This window comes from Carassius auratus, chromosome 18 (genome assembly GCF_003368295.1).
Source record: "Carassius auratus strain Wakin chromosome 18, ASM336829v1, whole genome shotgun sequence".
NCBI classification, from domain to species: domain Eukaryota; kingdom Metazoa; phylum Chordata; class Actinopteri; order Cypriniformes; family Cyprinidae; genus Carassius; species Carassius auratus.
In genome coordinates, this window is record NC_039260.1 from 17,437,050 (window position 1) to 17,464,859 (window position 27,810).

Here is a 27,810-nt window from a genome sequence, read left to right on the forward strand (position 1 = left end):
ATGGAACTTGTTATTTCTCTCTCTTGCAGGTAGAGTTAATTGTGTAAAAAGAATGTTCTACCAAGGTTCTTGTACTTGTTTCAATGCATTCCAATATTTTTAACAAATTCCTTTTTTCAGAACTTAGACAGACATATTTCATCATTTATATGGGGTGGTAAAACACCTAGGATTAAGGAATTTCTCCAAAGACAGAGATCTCAAGGCAGATTAGCGCTTCATAATTTCAGGTATTATTACTGGGCTGCAAATATTTCAAAAGTACTGTATTTCATAGGCAAACTCCTGTACTTCATCATCCCTTCCTTCTTTAGCTTTACCTAAATTGCTCCTTTGCATTTCACTGTATACTCAATGCCCAGTCATCGCAAACACTCTGGTTTCAATTTAGACAATGTTTTGGTTTCAAAGACTTCTCCATAGCCAACCCTATATCCCTTATGAAAATTATCCATGGTTTTACTACAAATAAACCCCAAAAAACCATGGTTACTATAGTTAAACCATAGTAACCACAAATTAACCATGGTTTTGCTAAATTAACCATAGTTTAACCATGGTATTTGTAGTAAATCTGTGGTTATACAAATGGTAGTCAACACGGCAAAAAACCATGGGTTACTACAGTTTTACTATAATAAAACCATGGTTATTTTTCGTAAGGCAAGAATCACATATTCCTTCCAGCTCAATTGGACTCAGTCTTCAATCAGTGGCAACAATCAGGTCTTGTCAAATTTAGCGATCTTTTTATTGATGTTTTTTTTGCCCCTTTTTCCAATCTCTCCTCAAAATATAACCTGCCAAGAACACACCTTTTTAGATATTTTCAGGTTCCTCATCTAATACAAAATCATTGTCCCACATATCCATCCATTCCTCTCAGTACAGGATTGGATACAATTTTAAACATTCCCTTACAATTGAAGGGAATAATTTCTAATGTATATAATACTTTAATGTCAATAAAAAATATTAATCTAGACAAAATCCGGGCAGACTGGATAAAGTATTTTGCAGTGGATATATAAGAGGAAACCTGGAATAATGCATTATTTAGAGTGAATGGATGCTCGGGTTTAATACAGTTCAAGGTCCTCCACAGACTTCATTACAGCAAGGTTAGGCTGTCCAAGATATATGCAAATGTAGCTGATACATGTGAGCGTTGTTCCTCTGCTAAAGCAGACCTTGCTCATATGTTCTGGGCTGGTCCCAGACTGCTGGATTACTGGACAGCTATATTTAAAATTTGGTCTGAGGCATATGCTAAGGATATCAGTCCTAGTTTTGATATGGCTATCTTTGGAGTACCTGTACAAGGTGTGGTCATGTCCAAAAATTGTCAAGACGCATGCGCTTTTGCATGTCTTTTGGCTCGGAGAAGAATATTTCTTGTTTGGAAATCAAATAAACCACCTTTAGTTTCACTTTGGCTTAGTGATGTGATGCTGTTTTTGAAATTGGAGAAAATTGAATATTCTCTTAGAGGATCCATTAAACGTATTTATTCAGTATGGACTCCAATGATTTTATATTTTGAAGAGGACATAATTCCCCCAAACTAAAACTAATATTTTTATTAAAAGGCCTGTGCAAATTGGAATGGATAACGCAATCCAACACAATGGGCTAACAATGATGTAAATCATTTTCTCACTGTTTGTAATACAAGAACTTTCGAAATACTGTTTTTCTTTTTTTTTCTTTTATTTGTTTATTTAATTTTTATACATTAATATATTTTATTATTATTTATTTATTTTTTATGTTCATTGGGTGGGTTGTGGGAAAGTTAAAAATAAAAATAATTTTTTTTTTTACATTAGTACACAGAAGTGACATTAGTAGCAAAACATTGACTTTACAATAATAAGAGTAGCCTGCACTGAATTCACAACAGTAAAGGCTAAAAGAAATAAGCTAGGCCGAAAGGATGACTGATGCAGGTGAACAAAAGTCCTTAGTTTCTCTTTTTGAGGCTTTTATACTGGTCGCCTTCTTAATGATCAAAGATCAGTGCCTTTCAGAGCGGTAGCACAGCAGAAACCACAGGAACAGGAAGAGAAACACCAAGCAGCAACATCGAAACACACCCAAAGATGCAACAAGAAAACAAAATAAAACCAAAAGTAAAAAAACAGCAGTTGGTAACATCACATCTGCTCCTTGAGTCTGCTGCTGGTTTGAGTGTCTTCTCCCGTCTGATCCAAAAATTGCTGCTCCTGCCGCAAGTACTAACACAAGTCCCAATAATCCTCCAAATAATCCAGGTGCTAGTCCTGTTGCTGCTAATCCTGATGCTAATGCTACTGATGCTATTACTCCTGCTGCTGCTGATCCCGATGTTACAAATGATGCTAATGTGTCGAATGCTTTTTTTGCTGCTTCTGTAATCCATTGTGCTGCTGCTTTTATTTGGGATACTGCAAACTTTATTAGACCTTTTACCCATTTTACTGTATTTCCTACCCATTTTAATAGAGTTCCTACTAGTCCTACTAGAGTTACTCCTACAAACAGTTTCAATGCAACTATAAAATACTTGACTATTTTTATAAACCGTTGTAATTGTTTTTTCGCTATTGCAACTATTGCAGCTCCTGCTATCGTTCCAACTACTGCTGCTCCTGTTAGTGAACGTTCTCCTACCATTGATCGCAACATTGCTGCTACTATTCCTGCTATGCCTCCTGTTCCTCCCGTTACTACTATGGCTAGTAGGTCTGTTCTTTCTTCTTCTTCCCACCGTGAGTGTAAAATGCACACTCCAGCTGCTGCTCCAGCTGCTGCTCCGACTATGCTTTCACCTACTCCTGACATAAATACATAAGCTACTACTACAACGATCACTATTGTAATTGTTAATGTCAGTGGTGACTGTAGAGTTGCCCTCAGTTCTTCTGCTGCTGCTTTCTCTGCTGCTGAAACAGAATAAGAATGTTTACTATTAAATGTCACCACATTATAAACAAATAAAATATATTCACTAGCATGTGTATGATGTTGTTATGCTATTAATAGTTTACATTTCTTAGACATGTTGTTTGATTTCAGTTTTCCCAGATATGATGGCTCAGGTCTTCTTTAAGGCTGGAAGAACCTATGGACTCTGATGTCCTGAGATAGGGACAAAGCAAACACAGTGTATTAACATTCAGACATCTGTTTCCACATCTCACTACAGTATATGAAGATCCGGGAATGCTTCTTTCTCACCTATGATTCCTTCACATATGTCCGACTTACTTCCCTTTACCTAGCTTATTCCGAATGGTCAATTGCAAAATATCATGTTCTGCATGAATGCATTTGATATTCACAGTCATGTTTGGTATTTTTTTAAATGTCTCAATGCGACAGGTCTAATGGTCTCATTCTTATAAGAAGTGAAGTCCTCACTGAAGAGGGTCTGTTCTAACCCCGTGTCTTTCATGGAATTTAGCATCTGTCCTCAAAAGGTGTAAGCTCTCTATGTCTAGGCCTTGATCAGAGCAAAAGCTAAAATAATGACTTTATTCAACAATTTGTCTCCTCTGTCTCTCCCCATATCCCTTTAGCACCATTTTGGAGAATATGAGCTGAATGCAGGCAAGGATACGTTTTCGTCATGCATTTACGCATTGATTTGAAAGAAAAAGGCGCATCCTTGTGATGCGGCTGACACAGAACAGCATTCGCTGCCTGCGTTCAGCTCATATTCTCCTAAATGGAGAGACACAGAGGAGACAAATTGTTGAATAAAGTTATTATTTTAGCATGAACCAATATAAGTGTTTGTGCTGCATTTTGATTGGTCAGTTGGGTAAGTTTCATGAGCCTATTAGTGTCTGTGTTGTGAATATAAAAGATGGTACTGCCCCTTTTTGACATGTGGCCTCTTTGAATGAGTGCTAGCAGTTGGATTATTCTCCAGTCTGCCATGTGTGCTGGCCAGTTATGCGCGGGTCAATGTATTAATAACCCGCACCCAATCTACATTTTCAACTAACCCACCCGCAACTTGTACCTCAAAAAATATTAATGACCCGCATTTTCTTAAAGCAGTAAATACTCATCGTAGCCTCACTGGGCCATACATACAGATGGTTTGGTCTGGGAACGCCCGTCACGTGATGTGAATTTAGCCCGTGGAGGAAAACATTGCCTTGGCGCCAATTGAAATACACGGGACAATCATGCCGAGGAGTTGTTGTGTCGTTTTCTGTACCTCCATTAAACTAACAAATTATGAACGAAGTTCTACATCCTTTCTAATAAACATACAGAACCGGAAATTATGACAAAATGGCTACAGCAACAAATTGTGAGGATGACTAAGGGAAGTTGTGGAATCCCAAGACTAAGCATGTGTATGTGTGCAGTCTGCATTTCAGAATATCCCGCTCGCTCATTCCATGGGGTCTCGCTCAACCCTAAATGGCCTGCTGGCTCGAAAATATGCAAGGAGTCATTTAATTTTTTAGTAATAAAATGGTGTTTTCTGTGTCGCCGCAAAGATGAAGTTGACGATGCGGACTCGCCATGAAAGCCAGAGGGAAATGCACATTTTATATGGATTACATAATCAGAGAATAGCCCATTTATTTTGGTTCGAATATTTTAGTTTAAAAGTAAACATTTCAAGCTTTCTGTAATATATAGGCCATATTTCTCAAATCTGTGAGGCACACGCTGAGTTTCGGCGCCCTCCAGTTCACAGTTAGCGTCAAATCAATGAAAATATTATCCGAGCGCACAACTGATGCTGGCGTGCACGCTAAATCACTTCCGCGTGAGGAACTGCAGTCACGCCATCTGCGTTTCAGAGTAGCGTGGTCACGCCATCTGCGCTTCAAGTTCATTGTGCGTCTACTCGGCGGTGCGTGGTATACATTAGGGGAGAGCAGGGGCGAAAGTACCATTTTTCAGAAAAACATAATTTTAAAAGATAATGTTGTGTACAGAGATATATTTCTGCTGTGGCCAGTAACTCAGACGTGAGGTCTAACAATACCAGGTTGTATTTGTATAAATGTAGAAAGACTTCAGTATAATTTCACTTTGAACATAAATTGCACATTGTTACTTTCGACCCCATCGGTTGGGACGAAAGTAACACACAGGTGGGTCAAACGTAACACAACAATATAAGCTAGATTTTTTTTCTGTTACTCTTATTTTTATTAAGTATACTGATTGTGACCTTGTTAATATGTAACTGCAAACATATTTGTCCTTTATCTTTGCAAAAAATTATTAAACTACATTTTTATATTTTCATTTTAAATTTAAGTTTCATCAGATGTCTTAAAACCTGACTGTATTTTTTTTATTGTCAATTTCAATGTACTTTTATAAAACATTTTTTTTTCCTACAGAATGCACAATATAAAAATTTAATCACATTAGCATAATAAAAAACTCTAAACATAATGTAACAGTAGTCCTATTTATGTTTCCATCCAGTTGTTTTTATGCATACATTGAAAATGTGTATTAAAACATCTGGAAACACTGCAAATTCACAGGTGGAGGTGTAAAGGCTAAGATATGGCTGAAACCTAAATATAAATGTGACGTAGCAGCTGCCGAGAGAGCGATGTTCCTCTATGTCCTGAAACACCCTCTCAAAAACATCTGGATAAAACCAGACCTCTGTCTGTCTTTCTGACCCTCACTCAGACATATTCTTTTGGTATAATATGACATAAACATTTGTAAGAAATGATGCAAGACACAGAAATTCACAATATAGCTTGCACTGGAACAAAATAAATACTTTTTGTCACTGTAGAGGGACAAAACTCCACCAGACTCTTGTTCTACATGTACCCATGTACTACTGTGGTGATGTTCATATCATTTTACTGTATCATTTTGTAATAATTGCATGCCAAAATCATGAAAAATGCTATCATTTTCACTATACAGTCAGATTTGAAACGTCATAAAAAATTAAAATCAAATTGTTTTCTGCAATCTCCACCAGACTCTTGTTCTACATGTGCCCACGTACCACTATGGTGATGTTCATATCATTTTACTGTATCATTCTTTAATAATTGCATGCCAAAATCATGAAAAATGCTATCATTTTCACTATACAGTCAGATTTGAAACGTCATAAAAAATTAAAATCAAATTGTTTTCTGCAATCTCCACCAGACTATTGTTCTACATGTGCCCACGTACCACTATGGTGATTGTCATATCATTTTACTGTATCATTCTTTAATAACTGCTTGCCAAATTCATGAAAAATTATATAATTTTCACTATACTATCAGATTTGAAAATTCATAAAAAATTAAAATCAAATTGTTTTCTGCAAACTCCACCAGACTCTTGTTCTACATGTGCCCATGTACTACTTTGGTGATGTTCATATCATTTTACTTTATCATTCTTTAATAATTGCATGCCAAAATAATGAGAAATGCTATCTTTTTCACTATACAGTGAGATGTGAAAAATCATATAAAATTAAAATCAAATTGTTTTCTGCAATCTCCCCCAGACTCTTGTTCTACATGTGCCCATGTACTACTGTGGTGATGTTCATATCATTTTACTGTATCATTTTTTTTAATAATTGCATGCCAAAATCATGAAAAATGCTATCATTTCCACTATACAGACAGATTTGAAACTTCATAAAAAATTCAAATCAAATTGTTTTCTGCAAACTCCACCAGACTCTTGTTCTACATGTGCCCATGTACTACTGTGGGGATGTTCATATCATTTTACTGTGTCATTTTTCAATAATTGCATGCCAAATTCATGCAACATGCTATATTTTTCACTATTCACTCATATTTGAAAATTAATTAATTAATTAATCCATCAGATTCTTGTTCCATATTTTTTTACTGTGGTGATTCTCACCATACTTCACAGTATGATTGTTTAATAATTGCTTACCAAATCATGATCAATGCTATCTTCTTCCTCACTGTAAATACATTTTAAACAATCCATTAATAGGTAAAATCTAATTGTTTTCTGCAAACTCCACCAGATTATTTTTCTACATCTCCTCAGGGTACCAGTGTGGGGAGTGTCATCTTACTTTACCTAATATAATTTTTTAATAATTGCTTACCAAGGTCCTGACCAATGCTATTGACCTTGCTATATCCACACACAAACCTGTAGACTTTTATTTACTTTTGGCTGGCTTTGGGATAACCATGAGGTTTGGATATTGACATTGCATTTGACATTATGTTTGGCTTAATGAAGGTTTTGGTAATTCTCATCCTGCCTTGTGTGTGCGGTTTCCCTGTCTTCAGCCACAACATGAACATGTCATAACTTACAGGTGAATATTTACAAATATGTATATGTTAATTTGAATAAACATTTATGTAGCCTATACCAGTTTAATATTTTATCTGGTCTTCCAGATACAACTTTCAGTGTTGTGATGTACTATAAAATGTCCATATAAATGCATGTTTCCATTATCACTAATCTTATGCTTTCGTCACTGACCAGCCAGATCATCACAGTCACAAAGGAATTACTGTTAGTATAGTGGTTGTAGTTCTAATTTGTATATTGTGGCACATATCTTCATTATATAAATCAATCTAGTATTCCATCCAAATAATCTATGGCATCATTCTCATTTCAGAAGGGTTTTCTTTATATTTTTCAGTGCAAATGTATTTAATATTAACTCATCATGACATTTTTTTTAAAAGTAAGTTTTAAAACATGAACTTGGAGCTGAACATGGCAGGACTATTGAGTCGCACATGCGAGGCATCTCGCAACTCGTAATTGGACAAAAAATTCAAGTGGAAATATATATATACAACAGCATATTGAATTACAATATATATATATATATATATATATATATATATATATATATATATATATATATATATATATATATATATATATATAAACAGTTCAGACCAAAAGTTTGGAAACATTACTATTTTTAATGTTTTTGAAAGAAGTTTCTTCTGCTCATCAAGCCTGCATTTATTTGATCAAAAATACAGAAAAAACAGTAATATTGTGAAATATTATAAAAAATAATAGTTTTGTATTTGAATATACTTTTAAAAAATAATTTATTCCTGTGATGCAAAGCTGAATTTTCAGCATCATTACTCTAGCCTTCAGTGTCACAATTAACATCCAGTCTATCACATGATCTTTTAGAAATCCTTCTAATATTCTGATTTATTATGAGTGTTGGAAACACTTCTGCTGTCTAATATATTTGATGAATAAAAGTTTAAAAAGAACTGCATTTATTCAAAATAAAAATTCTAATAATATATATTCTAATAATATATTTTCTTTACTGTCACTTTTTATCAATTTATACGGAGCCACTTAAGTGTCATTGTGGTGGGAAAAAATATTTTATATATATATCTCGCAAAATTTTTGCATTCCCTCGAGAAACTTTCGCGTTCTCTCGCAAAACTTTTGCATTATCTCGCAAAACTTTTGTGTTCTCTCGCAAAGATATTTGCGTTCTCTCGCAAAACCAGCTGAGTTCAGACAAACACTTCCTGTTTACTTTACAGCTTGTAGTTCATACAGCTCCATAAGTCCACAATGGAGCAGTACATAGAGTTTTGTTTTGAAATTAGAGAAATAGTCAGTGCATGCTTCTTAAGGCAAGGTTTTGGGACATAGTAAAATGCTTAAAGGGTTAGTTCATCCAAAAATGAAAATTATGTAATTAATAACTCACCCTTATGCTGTTCCAAACATGTAAGACCTCCTTTTTTCTTCGGAACACAGTTTAAGATATTTTAGATTTAGTCAGAGAGCTCCCAGTCCCTCCATTGAAACTGTGTGTACTGTCTACTGTCCATGTCCAGAAAGGTAAGAAAAACATCATCAAAGTAGTCCATGTGACATCAGAGGGTCGGTTGGAATTTTTTGAAGCATCAAAAATACATTTTGGTCCAAAAATGACAAAAACGATGACTTTATTCTGCATTGTCTTCTCTTTCCTTGTCTGTTGTGAGAGAGATTTCAAATCAAAGCAGTCTGGATATCCGGTTCGCGAACAAATCATTCAGTTCACCAAATCGAACTGAATCGTTTTAAACGATTCACAGCAGTTCAGTCAGTGTACTGTTTGAGTGCATGCATTACTCCGGGATATTGGTTTGTTTGAACTCAGAGGGAGTGTCAGCCACATTAAAAAAGTGAACAGCTTAAGTCATTTGTGGATTAATGCGTATTAGAGATGCGAATCGTTTTAAAAGTTCGATTTGGTGAACTGAATGATTCGTTCGCGAACCGGATATCCAGACTGCTTTGATTTGAACTCTCTCTCACAACAGACACGGAAGAGAAGACAATGCTGAATAAAGTCGTAGTTTTTGCCATTTTTGGACCAAAATGTATTTTCAATGCTTCAAAAAATTCCAACAGACCCTCTGATGTCACATGGACTATTTTGTTTTTGTTTTTCTTACCTTTCTGGAAATGGACAGTATACCATACACACAGTTTCAATGGAGGGACTGAGAGCTCTCGGACTAAATCTAAAATATCTTAATCTGTGTTCCGAAGATAAAAGGAGGTCTTACATGTTTGGAACAGCATAAGGGTGAGTTATTAATGACATAATTTTTGGATGAACTAACCCTTTAATGTAAAACACTGTGTGACGAGAGCTGAGGGAACGGAGCGAGGCCGGTGGAGCACCTGCGCCATTCACCGGTAACGTTATCAAGTCCCGCAGGAGCTTCGGAGGAGGGACTGATGATAGTGTTTGACAAGAGAGGACCAGGCTCGGACTTTATTTTGGGTTTTGGTTCTGTTTGTGTGCGACAGTCGTCCACGAGAAAGGGCTGTCACGCTCTTTTAGGTATATTGTATTATTAAAGTTTGTTTGAATGTTTGCCGATTCCTGCCTCCTTCTTCCCGTGACTATGAACGTTTGTTACATACTGGATGACTAAATTCAGTACACAACTTATTAATAAAGCATACAGACAAATAGCCAAGAATATGAACGTAACCCGATAAACTACACTTTAAGCCTAGGCTATCCATAGAAAGAAAACACTTTAATAATGAAGTGAAGTGAAAGTGACATTCAGCCAAGTATGGTGACCCATACTCAGAATTCGTGCTCTGCATTTAACCCATCCGAAATGCACACACACAGAGCAGTGAACACACACACACACACTGTGAGCACACACCCGGAGCAGTGGGCAGCCATTTATGCTGCGGCGCCCAGGGAGCAGTTGGGGGTTCGATGCCTTGCTCAAGGGCACCTAACCTAAGTCGTGGTATTGAAGGTGGAGAGAGAGCTGTTCATGCACTACCCCCACCCACAATTCCGTCCAGCCCGATACTAGAACTCACAATCCTTCGATTGGGAGTCCAACCCTCTAACCATTAGGCCACGACTTCCCCTTAAATTGATTAATATGTTTACTGTTATAGAGGCACAGTTTTTTCTAGCCTTATTAATTGTATATGTTATGTTTTATGACGAAACACCGCTATTACTTTGAGACGTACTGTCATGAGTCCGGACCCGGTGTTCCTCCCTCTCACCACCAGAGGGCGCCACTTCCCCATCTCCCGGACTCATTCACCGTAACACTACAAACCCGGGCTGCGTTCAGCCCCGACAAAACGTTGCACAACGTTTTTTCAAACAGAAACGGTGATGCGTTGAACACACTGTTCTGATGACGCAAGAGTTGCAACTATAGCAGCTGAGAAGGCCATTCCTTGTATTTTTTTGTATCTTTCCTTTTCTTGCATTACTTCTGTTGACTTTGGATGTATTGTTGATACATTTTATGTAATGTATGCTAAAGAAGAAATAATAAACAATTGTGATGTAAAAAAAAGGACATTCTTTGTGTTCTTTGTGAAGAATTTTCGGAGCCATCTATTTAGCCTCTTTGTTAGACTTTATTTGTAGTTCATACGGTTTTAATACCCTGTATTTTCTTTCTCATTTTTAGGAAAACCACTTAATTACCATTGTTTATTTCTATACATACACTTGCAATGAAGCTAAAAATATAAACAACTACATCATTATGCTGATATCCTATATTTGTACAATAAAACTTACGACAAACAAGTCTTCTAATATCCTCAGTTGTTGCGTATACCGAGCTGTAACGAACACATTTGTACATTATTTTCTTTGAAGCCATTGTGCGAGTTCACTTTAATACCGCTTGCTTTATATACATGTTGCTGCTGATTGGACTGCAGTTCTGACACACCCACCAAACAAGAGAAAACGCATCTCAAACCCCGTTGCACACCGGTGCACGCCGTTTCCAGGAAACATGACGTTCAACACGGAAACCGTAGCAAAACGTTGCGCACCGTTTTGAACTTGAACATGCCCCTGGTTCACTCTGCATACCTGTTGCATGCACTCACTCACTTATACACACGTACAGCTGTTTCCCATTTGTTCGAGTATGTCTCACCCACCACTCTGCCTGGCTGTATTGTTTAACGTTACTTGTGATTTGTAGGTGTAAAATACAATATGGACAATATTGTGTTTAAATTTAGGCTTCTTTTACATTTTTAAATGTACACTAAATATTGCCTTTTTTGTTTAACTGTTAGGCCTATGAAATCAATGTCACATAGGCTATGCAATATTTTGGATATTCAGGGGAAATAGCATTCTCGTATAGGTTCCAGAGCGAAATGAGAACGTAACAAGTTTTCACTTTTTAACATTTCAGTTATAATCTTTTATATTATTGAATCTTCAAACTGAAATAAAAATCCAATTATTTCCTACTAGCCTAAGTGATTTGATCGCGTCAGTGCCTCATGCGCACATATTCATTGCAAGTGCTGTCTGTTCGTTATTAAAATAAAGAATCACCAATACAGATATGATGTTACACAGTAAATTTAATTAATCTGTATTATGTCTGTACCGTATAGCGTGAGCCCCGGCCCACTCCAGTGCTGCAAATTTTTGTTCATTATGATTTTTTTCCATCGATATTGGAACGTACAGAGCCCAGTTATTTTGATCAATAATGGTTTAGCCTCAAATACATTGCGAATATGGAAACATTTGGATTTGTGATGAATGAGAGCGGTATAGGCCTACGTGAGCCCATACTTTCAGTTTCTCTTTACGTTAGGTTTTGGCTTGTTTCTAGCTGTTTTGGGCTTGTCTGCTTTCTTGTGCATAATAGGCTATATTTTATTACTGTTTACCATATTTTGGTTTTAGCCTATACTGTAGCCTATTTGTCCATTAACCTCCCTTAAGCATAACCTTTCTATAGCCTGACGTTTTTAAATGGGGGAGAAACGTTGCATTATTGCTATTTGCTTACTGATAGCTATTAACAAGGTTATCAATATTACAATTGTTATTAGATTTAAAAGTATTTAGGCCTTACTGAATTGGGACTCCAATGTCACTGTTATATCCACATTAAGCGTTTTAGAATGTCCCAAAACCATGTCTTAAAAGCTGACTGTAGCCTATTTGAACTGGAGTCCAAGTTTAAAATAAAACTGTTCTGGGCTTATCTGCTTTCATGTAGCTACCCTATAATTTATAAATAAAGTGTATACCGAATTCTGCCGTTTTATACCACTGTCTTAGAATAGACTAATTAGTCCATTAATAAAGCGTTTGCTTTCTAGGGATAGCCTAAGGTGTGTACTGAATTTAGTCATCCAGTGTGTAACAAACGTTCATAGTCACGGGAAGAAGGAGGCAGGAACCGGCGAACATTCAAACAAACTTTAATAATACAATATACCTAAAAGAGCGTGACAGCCCTTTCTCGTGGACGACTGTCGCACACAAACAGAACCAAAACCCAAAATAAAGTCCGAGCCTGGTCCTCTCTGGTCCAACACTGTCATCAGTCCCTCCTCTGAAGCTCCTGCGGGACTTGATAACGTTACCGGTGAATGGCGCAGGTGCTGAACTCAGCTGGTTTTGCGAGAGAACGCAAATATATTTGCGAGAGAACGCAAAAGTTTTGCGAGAGAACGCAAAGAATAAAAAAATATTTTTTTCCTCCCACTCGAATTTTTTTCACTCACTCTGATTTTTTTCCACCAGAATGACCCTTTAGGGGCTCAGTAAATTTAAAACATCCTTGCTGAATAAAAGTATTGATTTTATTTAAAAGAAAGAAAGAAAGAAAAACAATCACTGACCCCAAATTACTGACCAGTAGTGTATATTGTTATTACAAAATATTTATATTTTAAAAACATACCTTTTTTTTTTTTTACATTTTATTCATCAAAGTATCCTTAAAAAGTATCACATGTTCTGAAAAAATATTAAGCAGCAGAACTGTTTCCAACTATGATAATGAATTATCATATTAGAATGATTTCTAAAGGATCATGTGATAATGATCCTAAAAATTCAGCTTTGCATCACATAAATAAATGATAATTTAAAGTATAATAAATGTAAAAAAATATATATATATTTTAAATTGTAATAATATATCACAATATCATATTTTTTCAGTATTTTTGATTGAATAAATGCAGGCTTGATGAGCAGAAGAAACTTCTTTCAAAAACATTAAAAATAATAATGTTTCCAAACTTTTGGTCTGTACTATATATATATATATATATATATATATATATATATATATATATATATATATATATATATATATATATATATATATATATATATATATATGTCACACACCTGGACTCATTTAGTGTTTTTGCCCCAGTGACCCAGTTTCTGTCTTCCGTGTTTAGTTTGATTAGTTCCCAGGTGTGTCAATTCTATTCCTCATGTGTTCCATGTCCCTGTTAATTTAGTTATTCCATCCACCTGTGTTTCCCCATTATCCTTTGTACTTAAGCCTTGTCCTTTCAGTTCTGTTTTGTCGGGTCTTCATTTGCCACTTGCTACTTACGTGTGTCTACCTCTGTGCTCCATGTTGGATATCCCCTGTGTTGGATATATTAAAAGCCTTATCCCGTTTATCCTCGACTCCGTATTCCTTCAGGCAGCGTAAAACCGTGACAGAAGACCCGACCTTCAAAAGAGAAAATAGAAAACTGCGTGTTCTTCCCTCCGTTTTGCTTTTGTTTTTTCACAGTCTTTTCTTTTCTTAGTGTCTATGGATCCCCTCTATCGTCCCGAATTCCTCATCCTCCTGCTGAAGCAGGAAGGACGTTCTCTCGAGGACCATACCAGACAGTTTTTCCTATTAGCTAATGCCACCAGCTACCCGGACGGCGCGCTCTGCACCTTCTACAACACCAGCCTGAACTCCAAATGCAGAGCGTTGTCGTCCGAAGATGGTCCTCGAGAGGATTTCGCCGCATTTGTGGAGTGGACTCTGGCGAGAAATGGGTCATCTCTCACCATCTGCCCCATAGAGGACCTCGCCAGCCCCACTCCCGACCCAGAGACCAGCCAGCCACCATCTCGCCGCACGGAGCCAGAGCCCACCGCAGCCGCAGAGCCCGAGCCATCCACTGACAGGGAGCCGGATCTCGAGAGCGCGACTGACCAGGTGTGTGAGCCGGCAACACTGTGCATCGTGGGAGTCCTCGTGGAGATCGAGGGCGTGGAGGAAAGCCCTGCCCACACTCCTGCGACTGAGGGTGAGCTGTATGCAGTCTCTGAAGATCATATGGAGCAAGTTCTGGATCTGATGGACTGGTCTACGGAGGTAATCCCTAATTTTCCTGTTTCCCTGCTGGTTCCGTCCAGCCCTGATTCCCCTGTATACCCTCTCAGTCTCCCACTCCTACCTCCTCCAGTCATTTCCTCTACTCCATTTCCGCTGGTTCCGCCCAGCCCTGAGTTTTCTGTTTCTCCGCTGGTTCCGCCCAGCCCTGAGTTTTCTGTTTCTCCGCTGGTTCCGCCCAGCCCTGAGTCTTCTGTTTCTCCGCTGGTTCCGCCCAGCCCTGAGTTTTCTGTTTCTCCGCTGGTTACGCCCAGCCCTGAGTTTTCTGTTTCTCCGCTGGTTCCGCCCAGCCCTGAGTTTTCTGTTTCTCCGCTGGTTCCGCCCAGCCCTGAGTTTCCTGTATCTCCGCTGGCTCCGCCCAGCTCTGAATCTTCTGTTTCTCCGCTGGTTCCGCCCAGCTCTGAATCTTCTGTGTCTCCGCTGGTTCCGCCCAGCTCTGAATCTTCTGTGTCTCCGCTGGTTCCGCCCAGCTCTGAATTTTCTGTGTCTCCGCTGGTTCCGCCCAGCCATGATTTTTCTGTTTCACCACTGGTTCCGCCCAGCCCTGAATCTTCTGTGTCTCCTGTATTCCCTCCCAGCCTCCCTCTCCCGCCTCCTCCCAAACCTGCTGGTCCCTCTACTCTTTCGCTGGTTCCGTCCAGTCCTGATCCTCCTGTCCTTCCTCCCATCCTTCTCCTCTCTCCTCCTCCTAGACCAGCCAGTTCCTCGCCATCCCTGCTGGTGCCAGTCAGTCCCGCAGCTCACCCTCAGTCCGCGCCATCGGGGCGCGGTGGTTCGCCGCTGGACTGCCAGTCTCCAGCTCCGCCTTGGCGTGTTAAGGCCCTGTCTCCGCCTCCAGCCTCCGAGCCCTGGACTCCTCCTCTGTCCTTCGACCCAGCGGCTCCGCCTTGGCTCTTAGCTCCCTCGTCTCCACCGTGGCCTGTCATCCCACCTGCTCCACCGGGCTCCCTCGTCCCTCCGGCTCCACCTTGGTCAGTCGTCGACCATCCGCCGCCTCGGGACTCCACTCCTCTGGTTCCACCTCGTCACTCCATCCCTCCGGCTCTGTCAGGCTCCTCCTTCCCTCCGGTTCCACCTCCATCCTCGGTCGCTCCGGCTCCACATCGGTCTGCCAGGACCCTGCCTCCGCCTTGGTCGCCTGAGCCTTCTGCTCCACCTAGGCCCTCCGGAACCTCGACGTCCCCCTGGCTCTGCGGCTGTGCTGCTCCATCTTGGGCTCCTCACCCACCGGTGCAGTCTCCGCCTGTCGGCCCCCTGGTGTCGTCGATCCTTCCTTCACCATGGCTCCTCCCGCCGTCGACTCCACCTTGGATCTCCGTCCTGGCTGGTCTCTGGTGGACCATCTGGCTCCTCCTGCTCCTGTCTCCTCCCTGGCTCCTTCCTCCGTCTCCTCCCTGGCTCCTCCTTCTGTGGTCCCTGTCTGCTGGCCCCCTCCTGGGAGTCCGTCCTCCACCGGAACCTCCTCCCAAGTTCCCACCCACGCCTCCCCCTGTTGTTTCTACGGTGCGAGGACGCACCTACCGGGAGGGGGGAGTACTGTCACACACCTGGACTCATTTAGTGTTTTTGCCCCAGTGACCCAGTTTCTGTCTTCCGTGTTTAGTTTGATTAGTTCCCAGGTGTGTCAATTCTATTCCTCATGTGTTCCATGTCCCTGTTAATTTAGTTATTCCATCCACCTGTGTTTCCCCATTATTCTTTGTACTTAAGCCTTGTCCTTTCAGTTCTGTTTTGTCGGGTCTTCATTTGCCACTTGCTACTTACGTGTGTCTACCTCTGTGCTCCATGTTGGATATCCCCTGTGTTGGATATATTAAAAGCCTTATCCCGTTTATCCTCGACTCCGTATTCCTTCAGGCAGCGTAAAACCGTGACAATATATATATATATATATACCTTACATAAATATACAGGTGCTGGTCATATAATTATAATATCATCAAAAAGTTGATTTATTTCACTAATAAATCACAGTGACTGTTCACAGAGCTCTGTGTCCAAGCACATTAATAGAGAGGCAAAGGGAAGGAAAAGATGTGTTAGAAAAAAGTGTACAAGCAATAGGGATAACCGCATCCCGGAGATGATTATGAAACAAAACTTATTCAAAAATGAGGGGGAGATTCACAAAGAGTGGACTGCAGCTGGAGTCAGTGCTTCAAGAACCACTACACACAGACATATGCAAGACATGGGTTTCAGCTGTCACATTCCTTGTGTCAAGCCACTGTTGAACAACAGACAGCGTCAGAAGCGTCTAGCTTCAAGAAGGACTGGACTGCTGCTGAGTGGTCCACAGTTATGTTCTCTGATGAAAGTAAATTTTAAATTTTCTTTGGATATCAGGGTCCCAGAGTCTAGAGGAAGAGAGGAGAGGCACACAATCCATGTTGCTTGAGGTCCAGTGTAAAGTTTCCAAAGTCAGTGATGGTTTGAGGTGCCATGTCATCTGCTGGTGTTGGTCCACTGTGTTTTCTGAAGTCCAAGGTCAACGCAGTTGATACCAGGAAGTTTTAGAGCAGTTTATGCTTCCTGCTGCTGACCAACTTCATGGAGATGCAGATTTCATTTTCCAACAGGACTTGGCAACTGCACACAGTGCCAAAGCTACCAGTACCTGGTTTCAGGACCAGGTTCTTAAGTACCTATTTTTAACTGGCCAGCAAACTTGTCTGACCTTAACCCCTTAGAAAATCTATGGGGTATTGTGAAGAGGAAGATGCGATAAGCCAGACCCAAGAATGCAGAATAGCCGAAGGGCACTATCAGAGCAACCTGGGCTCTCGTAACACCTGAGCAGTGCCACAGACTGATCGACTCCATGCGACGCCGCATTGCTGCAGTAATTCAGGCAAAAAGAGCCCCAACAAAGTATTGAGTGCTGTACATGCTCGTACTTTTCATTTTTATACTTTTTAGTTGGCCAAGATTTCTAAAAATTCTTTCTTTGTATTGGTCTTAATTAGGGATGCACGATAATATCGGCACAATATCGGTATCGGCCGATAAAAGCTTAAAATGACCATTATCGGTATCGGCCGATATGAATATTTCTGCCGATGAGCCAAACCGATATTCTCCAAGCGAAATAATTGACCTGTTTTTCAGATGTGAATGTCTGTCTACATTTGTAAAATAATAAATTTATGGTAGAATCAGTACAGAAGAGATACATGGATTTCTCTTCAGTAAAATTAAAGTTTAAATATATCAGTATATATTTGTATATATATCGATATCGGTATCGGCCAAAATTATTTTGAAAATATCGGCATATCGAATATCGGCCAAAATCCAATATCGTGCATCCCTAGTCTTAATTTATATTCTAATTTCTGACAAACTGAATTTGGGATTTTCCTTAGTTGTCAGTTATAATCATCAAAAATAAAGTAAATAAACATTTGAAATATATAAGTCTGTGTGTAATGAATGAATATAATATACAAGTTTCACTTTTTGAATGGAATTAATGAAATAAAGTAACATTTTGATGATATTCTAATTATATGACCAGCAACTATATATATAGGCATCAAAACTATGAATTAACAAATGTGGAATTATATATGGAATTATATACATAACAAAAAAGTGTGAAACAACTGAAAATATGTCATATTGTAGGTTCTTCAAAGTAGCCACCTTCTGCTTTGATTACTGCTTTGCACACTCTTGGCATTCTCTTGATGAGCTTCAAGAGGTAGTCACCTGAAATGGTCTTCCAACAGTCTTGAAGGAGTTCCCCGAGAGATGCTTAGCACTTGTTGGCCCTTTTGCCTTCTGTCTGCGGTCCAGCTCACCCCTAAACCATCTCGATTGGGTTCAGTTCCGGTGACTGTGGAGGCCAGGTCATCTGGCGCAGCACCCCATCACTCTCCTTCTTGGTCAAATAGCCCTTGATGCCTTCAGTGTGACTCTACAATTTTCATAGTCATGAAAATAAAGAAAACTCTTTCTGTGTCCAAACTTTTGGTCTGTACTGTATATATATATATATATATATATATATATATATATATATATATATATATATATATATATATATATATATATATATATATTTATATATATATAAAATAAACACATTTTCAGCAAATTTTCAAGTTCACAGGATTCAGAGTTATCTTACTTAAATAACTCTTACTTAAAGAGTTTATTTACTTAAAAAAGTAAAAAATTATTATAACACTAGAATTTTCACTAGCAAAAATGCCTCTATGCCAATAATTTATTTTTCTTTCCAGAAGAACTGTGGCAATGTCTCCAAGATACAACAAAAGCATACATGGCAAGCGACCTGAAAGTGAAAGTGAAAGTGAAAGTGACGTGACATTCAGCCAAGTATGGTGACCCATACTCAGAATTCGTGCTCTGCATTTAACCCATCCGAAGTGCACACACACAGAGCAGTGAACACACACACACACTGTGAACACAAACCCGGAGCAGTGGGCAGCCATTTATGCTGCGGAGATGGGGAGCAGTTGGGGGTTCGATGCCCTGCTCAAGGGCACCTAAGTCGTGGTATTGAAGGTGGAGAGAGAACCGTACATGCACTCCCCCCATAGAGTGTCCTCTATCCACTAATTGCAAGTGGATAGAGGACAAAAGCTGCTCACATCAAAAAAATGCTCACATCAAATGTTGATTTAATGTAGTTATTATAATTTAATTTATATATATATATATATATATATATATATATATATATATATATATATATATATATATATATATATATATATATATATATGTATTATCTCAATCACTATTTATTACAGCATTTAAAATTAAGTGCCTAAAACGGTTAATAGTACTGTAGCTTTGCAGGTGGGTTTCTTGAAGCACCGTGGAGACATTGGAGACCATTCAACATAATGAAGATATGTGCCACAATATGCAAATTAGAACTACAACCACTATACTAACAGTAATTCCTTTGTGACTGTGATGATCTGGCTGGATAGTGACAATAGCATAAGATTAGTGATAATGGAAAAAGACAGTTATATGGACATTTTATAGTACATCACAACACTGAAAGTTGTATCTGAAAGACCAGATAAAATATTAAATTGGATTCAGCTACATAAATGTTTATTCAAATTAACATATACATATTTGTAAATATTCACCTGTAAGTTATGACATGTTCATGTTGTGGCTGAAGACAGGGAAACCGCACACACAAGGCAGGATGAGAATTACCAAAACATTCATTAAGCCAAACATAATGTCAAATGCAATGTCAATATCCAAACCTCATGGTTATCCCAAAGCCAGCCAAAAGTAAATAAAAGTCTACAGGTTTGTTTGTTATGTGGATATAGTGAGGTCAATAGCATCGGTCAGGACTTTGGTAAGCATTATTAAAAATTTGTTCAGTAAAGTAAGATGAAAATCACTACACTGGTACCTGGGGAGATGTAGAAAAAGAAACTGGTGGAGTTAATTATTAATTCAATTATTATTGAATGATACAGTAAAAGTAGTAGTTGAACATGGGGACATGTAGAACAAGAGTCTGGGGAGATTGCAGAAAACAATTTGATTTAAAATATTTAAGAATTTTCAAATATGACTATAGAGTGGAAAATATCCTATTTTTCATGATTTTGGCATGCAATTATTAAAGAATGATATAGTGAAATTATATGAACATCAACACAGTGGTACGTGGGTACATGTAGAACAAGAATCTTGTGGAGATTGCAGAAAACAGTTAGATTTTAATGTTATATGAGTTTTCAAATCTGTCTGTATAGTGAAAAAGATAGCATTTTTCATGATTTGGCACGCAATTATTAAAGAATGATATAGTAAAATGATATGACAATCACTTAAGTGGTACATGGGCACATATAGAACAAGAGTCTGGTAGAGTTTGCAGAAAACAATTTGATTAAAATTTTATATGATTTTTCAAATCTCACTGTATAGTGAAAAAGATAGCATTTTTCATTATTTTGTCATGCAATTATTAAAGAATGATGCAGTAAAATGATATGAAAATCACCACAGTGGTACATGGGGACATGTAGAGCAAGAGTCTGGTAGAGTTTGAAGAAAACAATAAGAGTTTAATTTTTTATGAATTTTCAAATCTGATTGTACAGTGAAAAATGATAGCATTTTTCATGATTTTGGCATGCAATTATTGAAGAATGATACAGTAACATGATATTACAATCATCAAAGTGGTACATGGGCACATGTAGAACAAGAGTCTGGGGGAGTTTGCAGAAAACAATTTGATTTTAATTTTTTATGAAGTTTCAATGACTGTATAGAGAAAATGATAGCATTTTTCATGATGTTGGCATGCAATTATTAAAGAATGATACAGTAAAATGATATGAACATCACCACAGTAGTACATGGGCACATGTATAACAAGAGTCTGGTGGGGTTTGCAGAAAACAATTTGATTTTAATTTTTTATGAATTTTGAAAATCTGACTGTATAGTAAAAAATATATAATTTTTCATGATTTTGGCATGCAATTATTAAAGAATGATACAGCAAAATTATATGAAGATCACAACAGTGGTACGTGGGCACATGTAGAACAAGAGTCTGGTGGAGATTGCAGAAAACAATTTGATTTTAATTTTAAATGAAGTTTCAAATCTGACTGTATAGTGAAAATGATAGCATTTTCATGATTTTGGCATTTAATTATTAGAGAATGATACAGTAAAATGATATGACAATCACCAAAGTGATACATGGGCACATGTAAAACAAGAATCTGGTGGAGTTTGCAGAAAACAATTTGATTCAAATTTTTTATGAATTTTCAAATCTGACTGTAGAGTGAAAAAAATATATAATTTTTCATGATTTTGGCATGCAATTATTAATAGAATAATACAGTAAAATGAAACGACAATTCCCCAAAGGGGTACATGTAAAACAAGAATCTGGTGGAGTTTGCAGAAAAGAAATTTGATTTTAATTTTATATGATTTTTAAAATCTCACTGGATATCGAAAAAGATAGCATTTTTCATGATTTTGGCATGCAATTATTAATAGAATCATACAGTAAAATGATATGAACATCACCACAGTAGTACATGGGCACATGTAGAACAAGAGTCTGGTGGAGTTTGCAGAAAACAATTTGATTTTAATTTTTTATGAAGTTTTACATCTGACTGTATAGTGAAAAATATATAAATTTTCATGATATTGGCATGCAATTATTAATAGAATGATACAGTAAAATGATGTAAAAATCACCACATTGATACATGGACACATGTAGAACAGGAATATGGTGGGGTTTGCAGAAAACAATTTGATTTTAATCGTTTATGAATTTTCAATTCTGACTGTATAGTGAAAATTATATAATTTTTCATGATTTGGCATGCAATTATTAAAGAATGATACAGTAAAATGATATGAACATTACCACAGTGGTACATGGGCACATGTAGAACAAGAGTCTGGTGGAGTTTGCAGAAAACAATTCGATTTTTTTATGAATTTTCAAATCTGACTGTATAGTGGAAAATATATAATTTTCATGTTTTGGCATGCAATTATTAATAGAATGATACAGTAAAATGATATGAACATCACCACAGTGGTACATGGGCACATGTAGAACAAGAATCTGGTGGAGTTTGCAGAAAACCATTTGATTTTAATTTTAGATGATTTTTCAGATCTCACTGTATAGTGAAAAAGAGAGCATTTTTCATGATTTTGGCATGCAATTATTAAAGAATGATATGAACATCACAACAGTAGTACATGGGCACATGTAGAACAAGAATCTGGTGGAGTTTGCAGAAAACCATTTGATTTTAATTTTAGATGATTTTTCAGATCTCACTGTATAGTGAAAAAGAGAGCATTTTTCATGATTTTGGCATGCAATTATTAAAGAATGATATGAACATCACAACAGTAGTACATGGGCACATGTAGAACAAGAGTCTGGTGGAGTTTGCAGAAAACAATTTGATTTACATTTTTTTGGAATTTTCAAATCTGATAGTATAGTGGAAAATATATAATTTTTCATGATTTTGGCATGCAATTATTAAAGAATGATACAGTAAAATGATATGAACATCACCACAGTGGTACGTGGGTACATGTAGAACAAGAGTCTGATGGAGATTGCAGAAAACAACTTGATTTTAATCGTTTATGAATTTTCAAATCTGACTGTATAGTGAAAATTATATAATTTTTCATGATTTGGCATGCAATTATTAAAGAATGATACAGTAAAATGATATGAACATCACAACAGTAGTACATGGGCACATGTAGAACAAGAGTCTGGTGGAGATTGCAGAAAACAATTTGATTTTAATTTTTTTATGAAGTTTCAAATCTGACTGTATACTGAAAATGATAGCATTTTTCATAAATTTGGCATGCAATTATTAAAGAATGATACAGTAAAATGATATGAACATCACTACAGTAGTACATGGGCACATGTAGAACAAGATTCTGGTGGAGTTTGCAGAAAACAATTTGATTTTAATTTTTTATGAAGTTTTAAATCTGACTGTATAGTGAAAATGACAGAATTTTTCATGATTTTGGCATGCAATTATTAAAAGATGATACAGTAAAATGATATGAACATCACCACAGTAGTACATAGGCACATGTAGAACAAGAGTCTGGTGGAGTTTGCAGAAAACAATTAGATTTTAATTTTTTATGAATTTTCAAATCTGACTGTATAGTGAAAAATATATAATTTTCATTATTTTGGCATGCAATTATTAAAGAATGATACAGTAAAATGATATGAACATCACCACAGTGGTACATGGGCACATGTAGAACAATAGTCTGGTGGAGTTTGCAGAAAACAATTTGATTTTAATTTTTTATGAATTTTCAAATCTGATAGTATAGTGAAAAAGATATAATTTTTCATGATATTGGCATGCAATTATTAAAGAATGATACAGTAAAATGATATGAACATCACCACAGTGGTACGTGTGTACACGTAGTACAAGAGTCTGGTGGAGATTGCAGAAAACAATTTGATTTTAATTTTTTATGAAGATTCAAATCTGACTGTATAGTGAAAATGATAGCATTTTTCATGAATTTGGCATGCAATTATTAAACATTTATACAGTAAAATGATATGAACATCACCACAGTAGTACATGGGCACATGTAGAACAAGAGTCTGGTGGAGTTTGCAGAAAACAATTTGATTTTAATTTTTTATGAATTTTCAAATCTGATAGTATAGTGAAAAATATATAATTTTTCATGATTTTGGCATGCAATTATTAAAGAATGATACAGTAAAATAATATGAACATCACCACAGTGGTACGTGGGTACACGTAGAACAAGAGTCTGATGGAGATTGCAGAAAACAATTTGATTTAATTTTTTTATGAATTTTCAAATCTGATAGTATAGTGAAAAAGATATAATTTGTCATGATTTTGGCATGCAATTATTAATTATATAGTAAAATTATATGAACATCACCATAGTGGTACGTGGGTACACGTAGAACAAGAGTCTGGTGGAGATTGCAGAAAACAACTTGATTTTAATCGTGTATGAATTTTCAAATCTGACTGTATATTGAAAATTATATAATTTGTCATGAATTTGGCATGCAATTATTAAAGATTGATACAGTAACATGATATGAAAATCACCAAAGTGGTACATGGGCACATGTAGAACAAGAGTCTGGGGGAGTTTGCAGAAAACAATTAGATTTTTAATCGTTTATGAACTTTCAAATCTGACTGTATTGTGAAAATTTTATAATTTTTCATGATTTTGGCACGCAATTATTAATGAATGATACAGTAAAATGATATGACAATCACCAAAGTGGTACATGGGCACATGTAGAACAAGAATCTGATGGAGTTTACCGAAAACAATTAGATTTTAATTTTATATGAATTTTCCAATCTGACTGTATAGTGGAAAAGATTGCATTCTTCATGATTTGGCGATTTATTATTATTATTATTATTTTCCTTCCTGATTTTGGCATGCAAATATTAAAGAATGAAAAAATGACATGGCAGTTTGGTTTTATCCTTAAAATAAAATAAAAAATGAATAACAATTTAGATTCTCTCCACATAAGCAGAATACACCATACAACAGGAACAGATTGAATGATAACATACGCGATTATAACACTTAAAACGTGAATGAATTCAATCATTCTTATGAATATGAATAAATATGACCACCGAAAGAGGATTTACTAAAATAATTAGGCTGTAGCGCTCGCACGTTAATGTATACCACGCACCACCGAGTAGACGCGCAATGAACTTGAAGCGCAGATGGCGTGACCGCGCTACTCTGAAACGAAGATGGCGTGACTGCAGTCCAGAAGAGCCGTGAGCGGTGGATTTTTTCTAAACAAATAACAGAGGTGGAGGTAGAAGTGTGCTGAGCCATAACGATCTTTTATTTTGGAAAAAGACCAGATGCCCTGTGTTATTTTCATGGATTTTATATTCGTTTTTGTGGTGCATCTTATTTTTTAGGCATGTTTAAACGCCACCATAGTGACCATAATCAGTGGGAAAAAAGTGGGTTAGGGGGCAGAGAGAATTTTATTCATGTTTTGTTGTTGGCACGATGTTAAAAGGATGCTGCTAAATAAAGTTTTATACGAATACACAGTGGATTCATGTTTATTATTATATTTACAATATACCACAGTTTTTATGCCAGTCGTATCATTTTAATTTATATTTATCCATCACACCATAAAGCCCGGTCCGTGAAAATTTTGTCTGACATTAAACCGGTCCTTGGTGCTAAAAAGGTTGGGGACCACTGATTTAAACGATCAGAAATCTTGAAATTTCTCAAAGTATACATCTAAGATAATGTGCGCAACATTTCAGCACCCTCAAGTAGGCTACAACATAAGTCAACATAAATATGCAGCGTTTATGTTTGATTAATGTTAATTTCAATACTAATACATTTACTAAATGTTAACATTCACTATTAATGCATAATGAACTAACAATAAACAATCATTCTACATGCACTGTACATTTGTATAATTAAATTCAATAAATGTAAGAATGTAAAATCTGACAAACCTAAAGTGAATTTGGATCCCAAAGAGCAAATGAAAGCAAATTAAATGATTAATATCAAACAAAAGTTTTGTCTTGTGTTCTAGAAAATCCCAACTGATGAAAGAACACTGCAGAGATTGCGGAGGTCTTAAATACTTGTATCCAGATCAGTCATCTTTTCACATCAATCACGTGACATGTAGGAAACTGCAGCATCATGCCAAAGTTGGCTATTCACTAAATTCCAGGGGTTTCATTACCACGACGTAAAATGGCCGTTTCTGAAGGTCTTGGTAAAACGCCCTCTTTCAAAAAAAAAAAAAAAAAAAAAAAACTTTGCGCGGCCGTTTTTAAATTCCAAGATCAACTCAGATGGATAATGAAGGAGAAATAAAAGCATAAGACCACTGATTTAAACGATCAGAAATCTTGAAATTTCTCAAAGTATACATCTAAGATAATGTGCGCAACATCTCAGCACCCTCAAGTAGGCTACAACATAAGTCAACATAAATATGCAGCGTTTATGTTTGATTAATGTTAATTTCAATACTAATACATTTACTAAATGTTAACATTCACTATTAATGCATAATGAACTAACAATAAACAATCATTCTACATGCACTGTACATTTGTATAATTAAATTCAATAAATGTAAGAATGTAAAATCTGACAAACCTAAAGTGAATTTGGATCCCAAAGAGCAAATGAAAGCAAATTAAATGATTAATATCAAACAAAAGTTTTGTCTTGTGTTCTAGAAAATCCCAACTGATGAAAGAACACTGCAGAGATTGCGGAGGTCTTAAATACTTGTATCCAGATCAGTCATCTTTTCACATCAATCACGTGACATGTAGGAAACTGCAGCATCATGCCAAAGTTGGCTATTCACTAAATTCCAGGGGTTTCATTACCACGACGTAAAATGGCCGTTTCTGAAGGTCTTGGTAAAACGCCCTCTTTCAAAAAAAAAAAAAAAAAAAAAACCTCGCGCGGCCGTTTTTAAATTCCAAGATCAACTCAGATGGATAATGAAGGAGAAATAAAAGCATAAGACCACTGATTTAAACGATCAGAAATCTTGAAATTTCTCAAAGTATACATCTAAGATAATGTGCGCAACATCTCAGCACCCTCAAGTAGGCTACAACATAAGTCAACATAAATATGCAGCGTTTATGTTTGATTAATGTTAATTTCAATACTAATACATTTACTAAATGTTAACATTCACTATAATGCATAATTAACTAACAATAAACAATCATTCTACATGCACTGTACATTTGTATAATTAAATTCAATAAATGTAAGAATGTAAAATCTGACAAACCTGAAGTGAATTTGGATCCCAAAGAGCAAATGAAAGCAAATTAAATGATTAATATCAAACAAAAGTTTTGTCTTGTGTTCTAGAAAATCCCAACTGATGAAAGAACACTGCAGAGATTGCGGAGGTCTTAAATACTTGTATCCAGATCAGTCATCTTTTCACATCAATCACGTGACATGTAGGAAACTGCAGCATCATGCCAAAGTTGGCTATTCACTAAATTCCAGGGGTTTCATTACCACGACGTAAAATGGCCGTTTCTGAAGGTCTTGGTAAAACGCCCTCTTTCAAAAAAAAAAAAAAAAAAAAAACCTTGCGCGGCCGTTTTTAAATTCCAAGATCAACTCAGATGGATAATGAAGGAGAAATAAAAGCATAAGACCACTGATTTAAACGATCAGAAATCTTGAAATTTCTCAAAGTAAACATCTAAGATAATGTGCGCAACATCTCAGCACCCTCAAGTAGGCTACAACATAAGTCAACATAAATATGCAGCGTTTATGTTTGATTAATGTGAATTTCAATACTAATACATTTACTAAATGTTAACATTCACTATAATGCATAATTAACTAACAATAAACAATCATTCTACATGCACTGTACATTTGTATAATTAAATTCAATAAATGTAAGAATGTAAAATCTGACAAACCTGAAGTTAATTTGGATCCCAAAGAGCAAATGAAAGCAAATTAAATGATTAAT

At 36.6% G+C, this 27,810-nt stretch overlaps 1 protein-coding gene across 4 annotated transcripts; it reads right to left on the reverse strand.

Annotated features, from left to right (window-relative positions):
- Nucleotides 1-581: 581 nt before the first annotated feature.
- Nucleotides 582-27,358, reverse strand: LOC113118559 (uncharacterized). Of its 4 annotated transcripts, none has more exons than XM_026287836.1 (3): nt 27,100-27,358; nt 3,030-3,120; nt 582-2,921 (listed from the first exon to the last, which is right to left on the reverse strand). In XM_026287836.1, the coding sequence occupies exons 2-3, from the start codon at nt 3,040-3,042 to the stop codon at nt 2,017-2,019; spliced, it is 918 nt and encodes a 305-aa protein (XP_026143621.1). In that variant the 5' UTR covers nt 3,043-3,120; nt 27,100-27,358; the 3' UTR covers nt 582-2,016. The 4 variants fall into 4 exon arrangements, with proteins under 4 accessions (XP_026143621.1, XP_026143619.1, XP_026143620.1 ...); XM_026287834.1 differs by having other exon boundaries at nt 582-2,924; XM_026287835.1 differs by lacking the exon at nt 27,100-27,358 and adding an exon at nt 25,781-26,071.
- Nucleotides 27,359-27,810: the final 452 nt, after the last annotated feature.